Below are 19,355 nucleotides of genomic sequence, written 5' to 3'. Positions count from 1 at the left end.
TGTGGAATCAATGCTTGAGTCTTCCAGAAATATTAAATATTTGAACGTAGCCTTAGTGAGATGCATGATTAAATGTGCTGGGGGAAGAATCTATATAACCTGTGCTTCTCAGGATATTTGATGTAGAATATGTTTACACTTATTATTCTTTTGCCAATTGCAGGTTGAAGATCCCTGTCAGTCTACTGCCAGTGAAGATGATTTATTGAGGTGCCCTGAAATTTCCTGCATGGAGAGTAGTAGTTCTGGTGATGGAGACTTCTTAGGAAGTAAACAAGAAAATAACGTACAAAGCAAAAGTCTTCTTGAAATTGGGAAGACAGAATACCAGACAATAGACACAATTCAATTTTCAGACAATCTTTTAACTGAATCTGTTGTGGCCTGCACACAGGTAAAACATATTTTTGATGAAAATGTGGCATGGTCCTTATATAATAAAACCACAAGACAACAAGAAAAAAAGACAACATGGTCAACATACTGTATGTAATGCTTACAGGGGTCTATTGCTGCTAAGTTAACACTTTTCCAAAATGATCATGAGGTTTCTTTGTTCACATTTTGATCAAACTTTATACGCCCGCAGCTCCCTGTACATATGCTAAATATTCATTTTCGTTCAGTAGATATTGTTAAAAATCAAGTTTTATAATATGTAAATTACCTTGCTACCAGCAAGTAGGGCGACTACTTGCTGGTAGCAGCCGCATCCTCCTCTCATCATGACGCCCCCTCCGCCGTTTGATTGACAGGGCCAGGGAACGGGTTCGTTCTCTGCTGGCCCTGTTCTAATTCAAAATATCGCACCTGCGCCGTACCTTTCTTTAATCGCTGCAGGCGCACTAAGAGGCGGCCTCTCTCCCGGCCGCTCCATCCTCAATGCGCCTGCGCCGGGTGTAGATGTGACGTCATCGGCGCAGGCGCATTGAGGATGGAGCGGCCGACAGAGCGGCCGCCTCTCAGTGCGCCTGCGCCGATGACTTCACATCCACACCCGGCGCAGGCGCATTGAGGATGGAGCGGCCGGGAGAGAGGCCGCCTCTCAGTGCGCCTGCACCGATTAAAGAAAGGTACGGCGCAGGTGCGATATTTTGAATTAGAACAGGGCCAGCAGAGAACGAACCCGTTCCCTGGCCCTGTCAATCAAACGGCGGAGGGGGCGTCATGATGAGAGGAGGATGCGGCTGCTACCAGCAAGTAGCCGCCCTACTTGCTGGTAGCAAGGTAATTTACATATTATAAAACTTGATTTTTAACAATATCTACTGAACGAAAATGAATATTTAGCATATGTACAGGGAGCTTGCAGTGTAGGGATTAATATTAACGGGGGAAAAAAAAAGGGTTTAGTGGGCTGACAGAAGCCCTTTAAAATGGGTTTCCCATTAAAATGAAATGGCATAGTCTTAGAATTTACATCACTTTCTTATTGATGGGTGTTTGACTGCTGGGATCCCCACTGATCTTAAGAATGAAGGGTTCACATTCAACTGAATATTAATTTTTGCCAAACAGTGGTGCTCCCAGCCACCGGCCATGCAGGATAGAATTTTAAAAGGTCCACAGCACTAAATTCTTAGGTTCAGTGGGGCCTGTCCTAGAAATGTGTAGTGCAATAACCCTTTCCTAAATTTTTACATGACAACAGCTGCAATTAGAAAATTTGATGACAGTTGGCATAGACAATGAAAGCTTAACCCCTTAAGGACCTTGCGATTTTTCACATTAAGGACCAGGCCATTTTTTGCAAATCTGACGTGACACTTTACGTGGTAATAACTTTAAAACGCTTTTACTTATCCAGGCCATTTTGAGATTGTTTTCTCGTCACATATTGTACTTCGTGACAGTGGTAATATTGAGTCAAAAAAATTTCATTTTTATTTATAAAAAAATAAAATAAAGAATTTACCCAAAATTTTTGAAAATTTGCACATTTTCAAATTTCTTTTTCTCTACTTTTTATAATAGATAGTAATAACTCTAAAAATAGTTATTACTTTACATTCCCCATATGTCTACTTCATGTTTGGATCATTTTGTGAATGCCATTTTATTTTTTGGGGATGTTAGAAGGCTTAGAAGTTTAGAAGCAAATCAAAACCCACTTTTTAGGGACCAGTTCAGGTCTGAAGTCACTTTGTGAGGCTTATAATAGAAACCACCCAGAAATGACCCAATTTTAGAAACTACAACCCATATGTGATCGTAAGCTGCTGTACGGGCACACAGCAGGGCGCAGAAGGATAGGAATGCCATATGGTTTTTGGAAGGCAGATTTCACTGGGATAATTTTAAGCTGCCATGTCACATTTGAAAACCCCCTGATGCACCCCTAGAGTAGAAAAAAAAAAAAAAAAAAAAAATGAACACATTTTGGAAACTAGGGGATAAGGTGGCAGTTTTGTACCCTTATTTCAGGGTACATATGATTTTTAGTTGCTCTAGAGGCAAGGTAACAAAAAATAGCTGTTTTGGCACCATTTTAATTCTTTGTTATTTACAATGTTTATCTGACAGGTTAGGTCATGTGTTTTTATAGAGCAGGTTGTTACGGACTAGACAATGCCAATATTTTTGGTTGTTTAAATTTTACACAATAAAGCATAAAAAAATATATATATTTTTAGTGTCTCCATATTCTGAAAGCCATATTTTTTTTACATTTTGGGCGACTGTCTTAAGTAGTGGCTAATTTTTTTCGGTATGAGATGACGGATTGAGTGGTACTATTTTAGGGTGCATATGACTTTTTGATCGCTTGGTAATACACTTTGTGATGTAAGGTGACAAAATTGCATTTTTTGAACATTTTTACGGTGTTCACCTGAGTGGTTAGGTCATGTGATATTTTTATAGAGCAGGTTGTACGCGGCAATACCTAATATGTAAACTTATATATATTTTTTTTCCACTTTAGCACAATAATAGCAGTGTTGAAGCAAAAAATAAATCATATTTTAGTGTCTCCATTGTCTGAGAGTGATGGCTTTTTTATTTTTTGACCGATTATCTTAAGCAGGGGCTAATTTTTTGCAGGTGATGGTTTGATTGGTACTATTTACGGGGGGCATACACCTTTTTGATCGCTTAGTATTGCAATTTTTGTGATGTAAGGTGACCAAAAATGGCTTTTTTTTACACAGTTCACCTGAGGGGTTAGTTAGTTCATGTGATATTTTTATACAGCAGGTTCTTACGGACACAGCGATAAATAAATATAAAAAAGTATGCATATTAGTTAAGTTTTACACAATAACAGTATTTTTTAAACAAAAAAATCATGGTTTAGTGTTTCCATATTCTGAGAGCCATCGTTTTTTTTGGGGGGCGATTGTCTTAGGGTACTTTCACACTTGCGGCAGAGGATTCTGGCAGACAGTTCCGTCGCTGGAACTGCCTGCTGGATCCGTCAAAACGTATGCAAACTGATGGCATTTGTCAGACGGATCAGGATCTGTCTCTCTGGGGTCATCCAGAAAAACGGATCCAGTATAATTTTCTTTAGCATTTTGTTCGGTCTGTGAAACTGAATCCGTTTTGACGGATCTGGCACTAATACACTTCAATGTAAATTAATGCCGGATCCGGCATTAGGGAAGGGAAAAATTACGGGCCAGTGCTTTTTCCCTACCCTAACCGCTGGTGAGGCTCCCGGCACATGCGCAGTGTTGGCCGGTGTCTAGCTAACTCTGCTTTGAGATTTTCCTACCCCGTTGTTTTGCGCCTGCGCGGCACACCTCCTCACGTCATGTCCAGTGCGGCTGGAAGTGATGAGGGTAGGGAAATCTCACAAGGTAGGGAAATCTAACGGAACACTAGCACAGGATCTCAAAACCTGAAGATCTGTCCCATTTAGGGTACTTTCACGCTTGCGTTATTCTTTTCCGGTATTGAGTTCCGTCCTAGGGGAAAACTGATCAGTTTAATCCTAATGCATTCTGAATGGAGAGCATTCCGTTCAGTATGCATCAGGATGCATCAGTTCAGTCCTTTTTTTTTTCTTCAAAATTTCTTTATTGAAATTTTTAAATGCCAAATAAAAATCAGCATAACAAAAGAGTCATTGTTGTTTACATTGATATACAAAACATCACTTATGCATTACTTTTAATCACCCCCCCTTCCCTCTCCCCTCCCCCTACCATTCCCTAGATTCACATCACCAACCTATCACAGTCTATCTTTCCCCCCTATCTCGTTGTATGATTCTTCTAATATAGTGCTACTAATGCCTATCTCTTCCTTCACATACTTTTAGTTTCCCCAACCCATCTATAAGATCCTCCATTAAGTACCATGTTGTTAGTTTAAATGGGGACATTATCCTTATATATTCTGACTCAGGGATATACTCCAACATGAAATTCCTCCATACTTGATATAACTTCCTACCCAATACTTCTTTCTTACTAAGTGCATCAAGCCACTCTAGATGAAATGTATGTCTCATTTGGGAGAGTATCATGTCGTTAGTAGGGACCTCAGGTTTAAGCCACATTCTGAGCAGACAGCTTTTGGCTACCATCAATAGCCTATGTCCCGCTTGTGATAAAACCTTTTTGGGTTCCTGTTCCACGTCTATACTCCCTGACTCTATTGCAACATGTAATATTACCATGCTTGGCGTAACATTTCCTTGAAACTTGCTTATTCGTCTAAGGATCTGACCCACCTTTTTCCAGAACCCTTCCAGCTTGGGGCAACTCCACAGGCCATGAAACAGATCAGTCAGCTGTGTCTTGCACCGGGGACATGCTGTCAAGCGTTCTGAATCCCCAGCTCTGCCTGGGAAGTTGAAACCGTAAATCGCATGATGCAATATTTTGATATGGGTTTCTCGCCACTTCTCATTAGCTATTGTCCTGAATAGAGAGGCTATACCAGAGTAGGCACATTTTGAAATCTCTGTTATCCCCAGTATCTGTCCCCATTTGTTGAATATTCTCGTACGATTTTTTGATCTCCATCTGTCCCTCAGCAGATGATATAACAACGTAATTGTAGGTCTGGTTTTAAGATTTAGTATTGTGTCGAAGTCATTTGTCTTCCACTCCCTTGAGAGATCTTTAACAAGATTCCTGCTATAATCTCTCATTTGCAAATATGGTAAGTAATTTGGTCCCTGCAAATCCCATTTTTCCTCCATTTTCTGTAGTGTGGCCCAACGGTTTTCCCCTTCCTTAAAGAGATCTCCCATTTTCCTAATCCCTTTTACGACCCAGGACTGAAATAGCTTGCTATTTATTCCTGGTTCAAACCCAGGGTTATGCAAGAGTGGGAGGTGCTTGGAAAATTGGTATGATAATTGGAATTGCTTCCTCATGATTTTCTATGTCACTTAATATTGAGGGACACCCTCAATATTAAGGATCTTTTTATTGTGGGCGGGAGTTTGGGTAAGCTAGTGTGTAGCAGTGCTACCAGATCCCAAGGTGCAGCCAGTTGCCCTTCCAAGTGCAAGTTCGAGTGATATGACGTCTTATTTATCCAATCTAGGATATGTCTGCTTATGCATGTCAGGTTGTATCCTTGGATATCTGGGAAATGTAACCCCCCCCCCCGTGTTCTTTTAGCAGTTTTAGTGTCTCTAGCGCTATTCTCGGCCTCTTCCCCCTCCAGATGAAACCAGTGAACCCCCTTTCTAGTAGTGTAATGTCTGCATGTCGGAAGAGTACTGGTATTGTCTGAAGCGGGTATAAGAGCCTGGACATCTCCATCATTTTGATTAGATGGCATCTCCCTGTCAAGGAGAGTGGTAGGTTTTTCCATCTGGATAGGTCAGCTAATATTTTGGCTCTCAACGGAGGGTAGTTAAGTTGATATAGGGAGTGTGGATGTTTATCGATCTTAATACCCAAGTATGTTATGTGGAATTTCACTTGTGTTACTGAAAGATGAGGTGGTAAGTGTATGGCCTTCCGTTTGTCTGAAAATAGTCAGAAGTTCACATTTGGAGGTATTATCTTTGTACCCTGAGTATGACCCGAAATCCTCTAACATTTCAAAGATTTTCCCAATGTGCTTGCTGGTAGCCGCCGCATCCTCCTTTCAAAAAAACGCCCCCTCCTCCTGTTGATTGACAGGGCCAGCGAGCGCTCTCCTCCTTCGGCTGGCCCTGTCTGCGTTCCAAATCTCGCGCCAGCGCCGTACCGGTCTTCAGTCGGCGCAGGCGCACTGAGAGGAGGTCCTCGCTCGGCCGCTCCTTCCTCAGTCCGCCTGCGCCGAGGACGTCACATCTACACCCGGCGCAGGCGCACTGAGGAAGGAGAGGCCGAGCGAGGTCCTCCTCTCAGTGCGCCTGCGCCGACTGAAGACCGGTACGGCGCAGGCGCGAGATTTGGAACGCAGACAGGGCCAGCCGAAGGAGGAGAGCGCTCGCTGGCCCTGTCAATCAACAGGAGGAGGGGGTGTTTTTTTGAAAGGAGGATGCGGCTGCTACCAGCAAGCAACCGCCCTACTGGCTGGTAGCCAGGTAATTAACATATTATAAAAGTGCGTTTTTTAAAGAAACTAAACCACAGAAAAATGTAAGAGCATTATATATTGAATAATCGCACTATAAGGATTTTAATTAGCCCAAAAATGAAAAATGACTTTTGGGGGGTGACAGAAGCCCGTTAATTCCAAATACATAGTTCATTATCCTCCCTCACATTATGGCTTTGGATGCTGACCAGAACAGTTTCTGCTCTCCCATATGTTCTATATTAGTATCCTGATACTCCTCCCACCAGCTCACTACTTTATTCACAAAATCCTCGTTTGAGATCATATGTGATGGAAACCGCCACAGATAGTCTGAGCCCTTGCGGTAAGTATCCCGCAAAATCAGCACCACCGGCGCATGATCAGATATGACCATGTCTTCTATGGTCGCCGACTCTACTCTGCCCTGTAAGGATTGGTGTATTAAGATGTAATCTATACGTGACCAGGAATCCCTTGCGTGGGAGTAGAATGTGTATCATCTGGCTGTAAGCTGCGCCACGGGTCAATCAAACCCACCCCCTCCATTAGTGGTTCCATGGGCCTATCCTGCGTTCTATTCCCACCTAATCCTCTCCTTTCCCTTTTTCTATCCTATGAGGCTCTTACCACTGAGTTGAAATCTCCCCCTATGATTTTGTTAGGGCAATCATCTTGTAGGAGAGTTTGTTATAACTCTGCAAAAAATTGGGTATTGCTGGAATTCGGGCCATAAATGCAATAAATACTATATAGCCTCTCTTGCACCTGAAGTAGGACGCTGACCCACCTCCCTTGGTTATCAGCTGTGTGACGCACCACCTGACAATTTAACTGCTTGTTGAGCAGGATCAGGACTACCGCCTTCTTCTGGATTGCAGGGGAACCAATAGCCTTCCCCACCCACAATTTTTCCATACGCTCAAAATCCCCTGTGTCCATGTGCGTTTCCTGCAGTAGTGCTATCTCAGGGCTCAGCTTTTTGAGGTGTCTGAGCACCATCGACCTTTTCTGCGGTGATTGCAATCCTTTGACATTCCATGACACCACTTTCAATACGACACCCTATTCACACTGCCCCTTAAGGTACTGGTGGAATCTGTCTGCGATACTATATGCTAAGATAGACTGTGATGCCCCTCCGTCAAATTATACCTCCCTCCCCCCCCTCTATCGTCCCCTTATAAACAGTAGTATTTAAACCTTCCTCTTCCCCTGAATTCACACGCTTTAACAACTTCCTTTTTTCTGAGATGCAAAACTTCACCCACCCCTTGGTTGCTTTGGCTCTATCAGGCTAGTGTGACATTGCCTCCACAATGTGAAATCTGATATACCGGCAACCTCCCCTTGAAGATAACACATTACCCCATAAAATAGCCTGCTGTAAACATTAACACTAAGCATTAACAGTATTGGTGCATAACTAATCTAACTGTCATTGCTTAAACTGAGGTGACATAATACAAAAATCAAACAAGACATAACCTTAGCCCTTGCAATGGCATGTAGCTTACATATACTGTTCTGATGCGCAACTATCTGAACCGTTTTTACTTTAACTGTGGTGACCTACTATAAAATGAAGGATACTCATGACTCAATAATATATTGAGTTATTGCAAACAGTCATCTGCTCTTGAATTGTGCTCTCCTATGGCCCGGTGAGCATTGGTCACCTGTATGAGAGTCTCTCTCCCGAACCCTTGGATCTTGACTCGCCTGCGGCTCCTCCTCCAGGTGTACTTGCGAGTCCTGATGATCTGCCAGGTTAGGTGATCTGGATTTCTTGCTCTCGGCTCGGCTCTTGGTCCCCAATTGTAGACACCATCCTTCAGCCTCTATTGGATCTCTGAAGAAACGTGTAGTGCCATCTTGTAAGGTCACCCGTAGGCGGGCTGGGTATTGCAGTTGGAATCTGATCTGCCTTTTATACAGAGCCGAACACACTTGGCTAAAGTCTCTCCTCATCCGTGCCACTAGCGCTGAGTAATCAGCAAATAATAGGTCTGAGTGACCCCTGATCTTCAGCGGTTCTTTTCTGGACCTAAAGGCCCTCAAGATTGCCTCCTTGTTGCAGTAGTCCAGATATTTCATGATAACCTGGCAAGGTTTTGGTGGTGCCCCTTTAAGTCGTTGCTCACGTGGGCCACGGATTTCTGGGTTTGGCCCGATTTTGTGAGCTCTCTCCACCTTGCACCTGCCTTCTAGTCCCAGAGCTGTTGGTAACTCCTGCTCGCATATATCCATGAGGGCCTGCAGCTTGATACTTTCTGGTAGTCCCAGCAGTCTCAGATTATTCCGTCTGGATCTGTTCTCCAGATCCTCCAGACGATCTCTCAGCATGCCATTTTGTTTAACCAACTCCTGGGCATCATTCTCTGACTTGGCTGCTAAGTCCTCCATCGAGGACACTCTGCGCTCGAGTTCATCCAGGCGGGAGTCATGCTGTACTCATGTAACTTGTGCAGCGATTGCGTCAGAGTTTTAGAAAGTGTCTTCTTAATGTCGGGTGCCAGGTGTCTGGCGACCTCAATGGCTAGAGTCTTATAATCAATTGCCGGTGCCACCTTAGAGTCACCTTGTTGCGTGGGAGTCTGTGGCAATGCGACTGAAGCTAACTCTGGTGAAGCAGGGCGGGAATCCGCCATCTTGCCGAGCATTGCCCCTTCACACACACCTGTAAGTCTCGTACTTTTTCGTCTCCCGATCCTCAGGAGGTATCGGTCCATGAACCGAATGTGCTTGGTATGCAGGGGACCTTCCTCCCCACTCCCGGTCTCCCTTCTGGCACTGAACTTTGAGCAGGTGCGCTGTTAGGGTGAGCGGTTATCAGAGCTCCTTCACTCCATGTCCTGCATCACAGCGCTGGAACCGGAATTCCAGTTCAGTCCCTTTTGTGGTATTTGGCCGGAGAAAATACTGCAGCGTCCTGAAGTCTGGACATCACCAGACGCTGGGTTTCATCCCTGGTGATGCTCTGCCAGGCCTCTACTGCAACTGTCTTCAGTTCCTGCTTGTTCTTGGGGCATTTCCCCTTCAGTTTTGTCTTTAGCAACTGAAATGCATGCTAAATCGGATTCAGGTCAGGTGATTGACTTAGCCATTGCATAGAATTCCCCTTCCTTCCCTTAAAAAACTCTTTGGTTGCTTTTGCAGTATGCTTTGGGTCATTTTCCATCTGCACTGTGAAGCGCCGTCCAATGAGTTCTGAAGCATTTGGCTGAATATGAGCAGATAATATTGCCCGAAACACTTCAGAATTCATCCTGCTGCTTTTGTCAGCAGTCACATTATCAATAAATACAAGAGAACCAGTTCCATTGGCAGCCATACATGCCCACGCCATGACACTACCACCACCATGCTTCACTCATGAGGTGGTATGCTTAGGATCATGAGCAGTTCCTTTCCTTCTCCATACTCTTCTCTTCCCATCACTCTGGTACAAGTTGATCTTGGTCTCATCTGTCCATAGGATGTTGTTCCAGAACTGTGAAGGCTTTTTTAGATGTCGTTTGGCAAACGCTAATCTGGCCTTCCTGTTTTTGAGGCTTACCAATGGTTTACATCTTGTGGTGAACCCTCTGTATTCACTCTGGTGAAGTCTTCTCTCTCTTGATTGTTGACTTTGACACACATAGACCTACCTACTGGAGAGTGTTCTTGATCTGGCCAACTGTTGTTAAGAGGGTTTTCTTCACCAGGGGAAGAATTCTTCGGTCATCCACCACAGTTGTTTTCCGTGGTCTTCCGGGTCTTTTGGTGTTGCTGAGCTCACCGATGCGTTCCTTCTTTTTAAGAACGTTCCAAACAGTTGTTTTGGCCACGCCTAATGTTTTTGCTATCTCTCTGATGGGTTTGTTTTGTTTTTTTCAGCCTAATGATGGCTTACTTCCCTCATAGTGACAGCTCTTTGGATCTCATCTTGAGAGTTAACAGCAACAGATTCCAAATGCAAATAGCACACTTGAAATGAACTTTGGACCTTTTACCTGCTCATTGTAATTGGGATAATGAGGGAATAACACACACCTGGCCATGGAACAGCTGAGAAGCCATTTGTCCCATTACTTTTGGTCCCTTAGCTAGTGTGAAAGTAGCCTTATTCTGCCCGCCTCTTGGCATGTTTGTCATGCTGCAGCCAGACCTTTGGCCTGCCCCCATTATAGTCAATGGGGCCAGAGCGGACTTCTGGCGGCACACGTGAACTAGCAGCAGCACGGACCTGGCAAGCTGTTCACCCGCTGGAACAGCCTGACGGAGAAGGCTGCTGCTAATGTTAAAGTAGCCTAGATAAAAATGCCTACAGAAGATTATTGTATTGATTAGTGTAATGTGTGATGCCCTTATTCGGTCACTACAATAATTACATTTAATATTTGCATATATTTTGTTAAAGGGCATCTGTTAGCAGATTTCTACCTATGGAACTGGCTAACCTGTTGCATGTGTACTTGGCAGCTGAAGGCATCTATGTTGGTCTCATGTTCATGTGTGCCCACATTGCTGAGAAAAATTATGTTTTAATAGATGTAAATGAGCCTCTAGGAGCAATGGGGGCTTTATTTTTCAGCAACTGCTGCGCCCTCTGCACTTTGACAGGGCCAGTGTCATATTCAGGTATGGGAGGGAAACACCACACCAAACATAGGAAGGGAAGGGGTGAGGGAATAAGGCCTGGAAACTAGGGAAAGGAGATGGCCACCTCCTAGAAAAACCCTAATGAAAGTTCTGACTAACTACCAATATGAACAGTCCCCAGAGGTAGGTGAGTTCATATACAGGAATACCTAGTGTCCAGACGTCATTTGATCCAAACGGAAAACATGTCAGATCAAACCACATGTTGCCAGTCTCACTAATCTTTTGCCACCTGTCGCAGGAACGTCCGTGAAAGCCAGGCAGTGTAAATGTCATCATACATGGTCCTGTCAATCAAAGTGGAGAGGGTGCAGCAGTTGCAGAGAGAGCAGAGCCTCATAGAGGCATAATGGCAATGCTGCTGTTGCTCCTAGAGGCTCATTAGCATTTTAAAGCTTCATTTTTCTCAACAATGCGGGCACAAATGAACATGGGACCAACACAGATGCCTTCAGCTGCCAAGTGCACATGTAAGGGTACTTTCACACTAGCATTATTCTTTTCCGGCATTGAGTTCCGTCCTAGGGGCTCAGTACTGGAAAAGAACTGATCAGTTTTAGCCTAATAAATTCTGAATGGAGAGCAATCTGTTCAGGACAAATGCCATCAGTTTGCATACATTTTGACGGATCCGGCAGGCAGTTTCGGCGTCGGAACTACCTGCCGGAACCCTCTGCCGCAGATGTGAAAGTACCCTAACAGGTCAGTCAGTTTCATAGGTACAAATCTGCTGACAGATGCCCTTTAAATCCTCCTTTGCCTGTTCTACAATCTGTTTTCCATTATTTCATTTACATTTTATTTTTAGGACATGGATGTGGCGGAAACAAATTTCAATGAACCTGTATCAGAAGTGGATTCTCCTCCTCCTATGAACCAAAATAATGAGATTTCTGTTTTTGAGCACACCGAATGTATAATGCCAAAGACTACTTCAATGCTTGAATTGTGAGTGTCTTAGTTTCCATGAGCGAAGTTCTGCACAACATTTTATTACCTTCTATTAATATGATTTTGGTATCCTGTTTGGGAAATACAAGTATGTTACTGTTCTCTAAACTGTGCTGACATGACTGCTTGTAGATATCTTACAAGCTATAGGTAAATCACAACAAAGTAAATAAAATGAAGAGGTTGTGCCAAGGTTAACGTTATCCCCTATCCACACGATAGGGCAGTGGTGGCGAACCTATGGCAGGCGTACCAGAGGGGGCACTCAGAGCCCTCTGTGTGGGCTGTGCTTAGGGTTGCCACCTGTGCACTATTACTTATGAGTGCTTCCATTGTGGAGCGCTCATTAGTACAGCCTTTGACCCCTCTTCTGCTTATGTTAAATAAATAAAACTCACCTCATCCATTTTATATTGCCGTGGGGAACACTTACTGCTCACTGGATGTGCAGGACAGGCCCTGCGCTCCAGCGTGATGGCGTTTCGCTTTGACTGGAAGCAGCAGGACCTGCAAAATGTCACCACGTTGGAGTGTAGGTCTTGTCCTTCGCATTCAGTATGCAGCGAGTGTTCACCAAGGCACAATCAAATGAATAAGGTTTATTTTTTATTTTATTTTTTTGCACAAGAAGAGTGGGGAAGGGGACATTGATAATACTGTGGTCTCTAATGGGGGCATTATTAATACTGGGAGCTAATGGAAGAAAAGTAATACTAGGGAGGGGCATTCATTTTACTGGGGGCCATTAATGGGCCCATTATTAATACTAGGGGCCACTACTGGGGCATTATTAATACTGGGGGTCACTACTGGGGCATTATTAATACTGGGGACCACTAATGGGGGCCTTATTAATACTGGGGGCCACTAATAGGACATTTGTGATACTAGGGGGCACCAACAGGGGCATTTTTACTGGGGCCTGTGTTAAGTCATGTCCCCACAGCTTAAAGGGGTTGTCTGGGTTCAGAGCTGAACCCGAACATACCCATATTTTCACCCAGGTATCCCTCCTGACACTGAATCGCGCAGGGAAAAGGCATTTTCAGGAGATCTGGTATCAGGCTCTCCTTAGGGCTGCCAGGTGGAGGCTTCCGCCCAGCAGTGAGCCCGGTGACGTTACCGGTACTGATGGGCGGGCTTTAGTGCTGCCCTAGCCTGTAAAAAGACTAGGGCAGCGCTAAAGCCAGACGATCAGAGCCAGTGACTTCCGCCCAGCAGTGTATTATTGTAAATAAAAAAGGCCTTGCCCTGCGCGATCCCCAAGGGCAACCCCCATTCTCGGGATCGTGGGTGTCCCAGCAGTTGGACCCCTACTGATCAGTTAGTTATCCCCTATCTTGTGGATATGGGATAACTTCAAAACTTGGCACAACCCTTTTAATCTAATTCCTTAGATGGCAATGGCACTTGTGGATGTCCATAGCTCTCAGGCCATGTAAGAAATTTCATGATACTGAACAGTGCATACATTTACAGCTTGTGTATACATGTGCAGTCATATATCTATCTGTTTTTCAGATTGCTTTTAAGTACTAGAGAACCCAACCAGAAAAACATCAGAAAGAAGTTGGGATCCATTTGGAAGATGGTAGCAGATCATAGGTGTGTTTTAACCTATTCGCTGCCAGAAGTGTTTGGACATTGTGCACAACAATATCCACAGTAAAAATATACAAATATACAAAATATACAATATATAAATATACAACACAGACGCTTTTATGCAACTGTGCATCAAATGTAATTTTTCATAAAAAATTGCATAAAAGGAGATAATAGTGGGTAAAAGTGTGACCCGATCTGAAAGTTATAGGGTCCACAAATTCTTAAAAATAAACATTCAACATGTGTAGAGTTAATACATATCACTTAGGCCTAAGTTCACGTGCACATATTTTCATGAAAAATAGCAGCCTATACAATACAGGGATTACAGTCCTTGAAAAGTAAGTGCACCCCCAAAACCTATATATTTCCTGAAAGCACATAACCAGATGGTTGCAGTTGCCTTGACAGATTGTTGCAAATAGTGGCAATGAGGAGAGAAAGGCACTGATAGGGTGAGTATGTCAAATAAACACTATATCAACAATAGTGGGAAATGGTTTGCTCACCTATTTTGGTTGCACCAAATTAGGTGCAACCACAATGTGGGCCTAATGGAGATGGTTAACAGTTGATGCAGCCTGAACTTGTCCAATCATCTTGGGCGGGGAGCCACACCTCCAATTGAGTAAACAGTAGAAATGGAAATAGGAAAACGCCGGACCATAGAAGTCGAGCGTGTGGACAACAGGGGGTGCACTTTCACAATTGTTGCTAAACAAATTTCTATTTACTCAATGATGGGTTTCGGGGTACCGCTGACCCCTTTTATCAAGTTGTTTTTGAAGAAGTTTTACTTAGATCCATTGATCCAAATTAATGCTGATGTGAACCCACCCGTAGAATCGTCAAAATAGACAGATTATTTGCACTATCCTTTTATAACCACAACACAAAGAATTCTGTTATAGAAAAATCTTTATTGTAACTAAATTAGAAACATATATTCTTTATTATATATGATAAATGTAATTATTATTTGTAACCTTTAAAAAAATAAAAAAATGTACCATTAAAAAAGCAAACACTGGAACAGAGGCCATGCAATATATGGTAATCATCCACATATGGGTTAAAAATGTATACTGTCGTACCGTCACCGCTTCTAGGTTACCTAAATCTACATTCTCTACATCTATATTTATACACACTGTGTATAAAAATATAACCTAATAATTAATACACACAACTATATATTTATGGAACTTTGCAGCCAGCAGTGAATATTAGCAAAAATTGGACAAAATTGTAATTTGCGACTAAATTACATAGTCTAGCAAAGACCTTATGGAAATAAAATATAATCTGCAAAAAATTGAAGATGTCAGGTGTGATATTTTTTACCTAGTATAGGAAAAAAATTATTTTACATAAATTGTAGATAATAAAACAAATGTCTTGAACTATGTTATGTAACAGTATTCAAATAGTACAGCTAAAGGGGTTATCTGGAAAAAGATACTGATGACCTATCTTCAGGATAGCTCATCAATATCAGATCTGCAGGGGTCCGACACCTAGGACTCCTGTCTATCAGCTGTTAGAAGACGCTAGGCGCCCCATGAGCATCACAACCGCTTGTCGGCAAGTGATGTCATCGTATATCATTCACATGGCCTAGTTGCAACTGTGCCCCATTCAAGTCAATACTAAGCACAGCCACAATACGATGTACAGTGCTGTGCTTGGTAGGCTGCCGGAGCTCCGGTGAGTACTGCAGCTTCCTGAAATAGCTGATCGGTGGGGGTGACGGTGTTCTGCCACTTTTCTATACCCGGACAAAAGTCTATAGTCTTCGCTCGCCACGCATCGGGCTTGGCCTCGCTGCGCTCGGCATTTGCTAAAACTAGCTCTATGCCGCCATTAATAGTAAAGAAAGAAATGGACGGTAAAGAAAGAGATGGATGGTAAAGAAAGAGATGGATAGTAAAGAAATGGAGGGCTGGGAAAATGCAGGGGCGTTCTGCTAGATTAACATACTTTAGCCGAATGCGCTTGCGCAGCGCGCACACCCCCTCCTCCAGTTGATTCCAACACGTCCACGTGACTTCCGGTGCAGCTACATCACTTCCGGGTATAGACTTTTGTCCGGGTATAGAAAAGTGGCAGAACACCGGGACTCGGATTACTTCCGGTGTGATAATGATAACCTATTCTGAGGATTACCCCTTTAATATCCATGCAACCAATAAGCTTATATGTCTGTCTCGTCTGCATTTTATTGCAGATATGCAGGACCGTTTCGTAAGCCACTGACAGACAGAGAGGCCCCAGGATATAAGGAGATTGTTAAACGGTTAGTACAGGTGTTTTTTTCAATATAGTGTATTATATAAGTGTGTGCTCTAAATAATGTATGGTTACGGAGTTTCTTTTCTGGTTTCCATTATCCAGTTTTTCACCATTAGAAATGTCTTATCTGAGTTTATTTGTAATGTGAAACACTTTTCTTTACACACATGGTTTTCTGTGAAGATGGACTACCAGCTTTAGGCACCAGTACTGACAGAATTTCATTTTTTTTACAATATTTTGACATCTACAAGTTTAAAATTCCTTTACCAGAATATTTATACCGATGAAATGAAAAATTAAAAGAAGAATGCGTTCCCCCTCCCAACATCCGTTCACATCTTTGATCAGTTACCGTACAAAGGATTAGAATGAAATATGTGCACAGAGGCAGGTATTGAAATGAGTGCTTGTTTTTCTAGACCTACGGATCTTTCTACAATAAAACGGGGCCTAATAAAGGGAAATATAAGGACAAGTGCAGATTTCCAGAGAGACATTCTGTTAATGTTCCAAAATGCTGTGATGTACAACAGCATCTATCACACTGTTCACCAGAAAGCCCTGGAGATACAAAGAGATGTAGAGGAGTTGCTACAGGTATGTTGATGCTAAGCCATTATGATCTTTCACCAATTATCACTTTGTGTTCCATCATTAATAAGGTGATCATTTACAGAAAACCTTATGAAACCATCGATTTGTACTAACAGAACTGATTATTTCAGTTCACAGACACAGAACATACAATAGTTGGGCTGTCAGTAAGGGCTCATGCACATGACCGTTGTTTGGGTCTGCATCTGAGCCGCACTCCGTGTGCTGTCCGTATCCATTGCTCCCAAAAAATAGAAAATGTGCTATTCTTGTCAGTTTTGCAGACAAAAATTGGCAATTCTATCGTGGGCTGCCCATTCCGTTCTGCAAATTGCGGAATGTACACGGCTGGTATCCATGTTTTGCAGATCCGCGTGCATGAGCCCTAAGACAGCTCAGTCCCAACAATTTCATTGCATGCACTGCAATAAAGTATATCAACTGACAGGCTAATGGCATAGAGACAAAGCCATGAGGTGGGCATAAATAGGATGAATAGATTTTGTTAATATTTGTCCTATTTCCTTGGGGGAGGAGGCTTTATAACATTTAAAGGTCTGTTTACTGTCCTGCTAATGGCACTGTGTGCAAGAAGGAGCAGTGTTGTCAAAGAGCCCACAAGTATTAATGGGTTTATGGAGAGGGTTCAGCCAGAGACTACTACAAAGAAGTCTGTTACGAAGATATGCCATCAATGTCAAATAGTTGCAAGGGCCGCTGCCTTTCAAACAGCTGATTGGCGGGGGTCCTGGGTATGGGACCCCAACTGATCAGATGCCGATGATCTATCCAAAGGATAGATTAGTAATCAATAATGCACAGAAGCCCCTTTATTTGCCGTGCAGTGGTGCTACAGGGAAATTTAACAGCAAGTCATTTTCACTAAATCTGTATCCCCTTTGTCTTTTTTGTATCTTAGGTTTTAAATGAGCAAGTGACACAAAGTGAAAAGGAATAGAATATTTTGCTTTTCTCATACAGTTCTTCAGTTCTATTAATATTTAATATTAATGCTACGTTTGGCTCCTGGAAAAAAAAAAAAGCAGTGTTGTATATGTTTGATTTTATATTATATGTATTGCATGTTTGTTTTGTATGCTTGTTCAAAAAGCATTAAAAAGTTTTTTTGGCATGTTTCCTTTTTGTTGTTACCAGTTCACATTTTGACCAGATATATTTTTGTCTTCTTTAGTACATGTAGCTACAAAAGCCAGAACTTTTTCTTGTTTGATGATATTAATAATTTGGGTCATGTTTCAGTCATACACAGGGCTTTATTTTATGCCATTTTTATTTTATTCTTTTCTTGCTTTTACTTTTTATACCCGTTTCTCCATATTCTTAAATCTTTTTAAGAGCACAGCATGCAATTAAAATACTTTTTTAAAATGGTGTGCCTTTTTTGTTATGGTTGTTTTGATATAGGCAATATATAGATTATGGCCGTCGGGGACTGGACTAGTATCTGCAGGGTGGACTATTATTATTAATTTTTTGTGTTTATTTTATTATAATTTTTTTACACTTTGTGCCCCTACATAAGGTTATACAAGAGCATCGTCCTTTAATGACGCTGTGATTTCTCGTTTTTTACATTTCCATTTTTCACTCCCCTCTAGGGGACCTAAACATTTGGGGCCAGATTTATCACGACTCTGACAGCTCACTCCACTTTCACATATGGCTAAAGTCAGTTTTATGATCGGCCCTTTAAGACTGTAATAAATGTGGTTTGACGGTAGCAGTTTATCCGTCAGTAAGCAGCTTTTCAAAAGTCGCAAGTTTTTATGAAAAAGTTGCAAGTTTTTATGAAAAAGTCGCATGTTCTATTAAAAAGTCTCATAAGATAAGCATGGTCCTCACTGGAGTGAAATTGCGACTTTTTTGCGACTTTTTAATTAGTCCCAATAGTAAATCTGTCTAGAGATTCATTTACATAAGAAAACACGCCCACTTTCAGAAAACTGGCGAGCATAGTGCAGAGCAGAAAAAAGTTGCAAATTTTTGCGCAGTTTAAGCGATTGCGCAAAAATTTGCGACTTTTTCACTCCATTATTCTGACTTGAGCTAATGATAAATCTGGACCTTGATCTTTAGATTCAGTATATTCTTATGGAGCACTACCACCTGCAAGCATCCATGAGAATATACTTGTGATAGGCCTTGTAGCTTCCAGCAGGCTTCAGCCGATCACCACCAGCGCAAGGAAGCCGTTCAGAACACATCACTCTCTAGGATTGTAGCAGGAAGCAGCATTCTGCTTTCACCAAATCCGAATAAGAGTTGTGTCACACATAACATTTTTCCTGTGCTTTTTGTCTTGTTTTTTTTAGGAAAAAATACTGTGGCTAGATATTTGCTTAAAGGGTTATTCCTGTGAGTATAAGTTATCTCCTATCCACTAGACAAGGGATAATTGGCAGGATCTGACTGCTGGAAACCCCACCCATCATGAGAATAGGTGGTCCATGCGTCTGTGGTAGTCCCATAGAGATTGAATGGTGCAGCAGGGCTCATGCTCATGATTGGTGGAAGTTTCACTGCTCCTGTGGATAGGGGATAACTTCTTATAACTAACTTACACTTTTAAAGCCAACAGGTGCATTTTATGATGGTTTTTCTCACTTTTGGTTATTTTTTGTATGAATAGCTTTTTTTCTTGAAAAAGCAGCATGATCTTAATATGGTTTTTTTTTAAATCTGTTTTCAATAGACTTATGTATACAGAAAAAAACACCCGAATACAAAACACATGGAAAAAATGTGTGACCCAAAAAAAAAAACGCCACAAG

At 42.3% G+C, this 19,355-nt stretch overlaps 1 protein-coding gene across 1 annotated transcript in view; it reads left to right on the top strand.

The window, feature by feature from the left end:
* LOC122928115 (bromodomain-containing protein 8-like) overlaps positions 1 to 17,592 on the top strand; it is a 33,143-nt gene extending 15,551 nt beyond the window's left edge. Inside the window, exons 3-8 of the mRNA XM_044280621.1 lie at positions 164 to 394; positions 11,924 to 12,063; positions 13,588 to 13,671; positions 15,902 to 15,970; positions 16,389 to 16,566; positions 17,483 to 17,592. Of these exons, the coding sequence (XP_044136556.1) occupies positions 164 to 394; positions 11,924 to 12,063; positions 13,588 to 13,671; positions 15,902 to 15,970; positions 16,389 to 16,566; positions 17,483 to 17,521 (741 nt within the window). The 3' untranslated portion in view covers positions 17,522 to 17,592. The remainder of the gene's footprint in view (positions 1 to 163; positions 395 to 11,923; positions 12,064 to 13,587; positions 13,672 to 15,901; positions 15,971 to 16,388; positions 16,567 to 17,482) is intronic.
* The last annotated feature ends 1,763 nt before the right edge of the window (positions 17,593 to 19,355 follow it).

Source organism: Bufo gargarizans, chromosome 2 (genome assembly GCF_014858855.1).
Source record: "Bufo gargarizans isolate SCDJY-AF-19 chromosome 2, ASM1485885v1, whole genome shotgun sequence".
In the NCBI taxonomy this organism is placed as follows: domain Eukaryota; kingdom Metazoa; phylum Chordata; class Amphibia; order Anura; family Bufonidae; genus Bufo; species Bufo gargarizans.
This window is presented reverse-complemented; position numbering and strand designations above follow the sequence as displayed.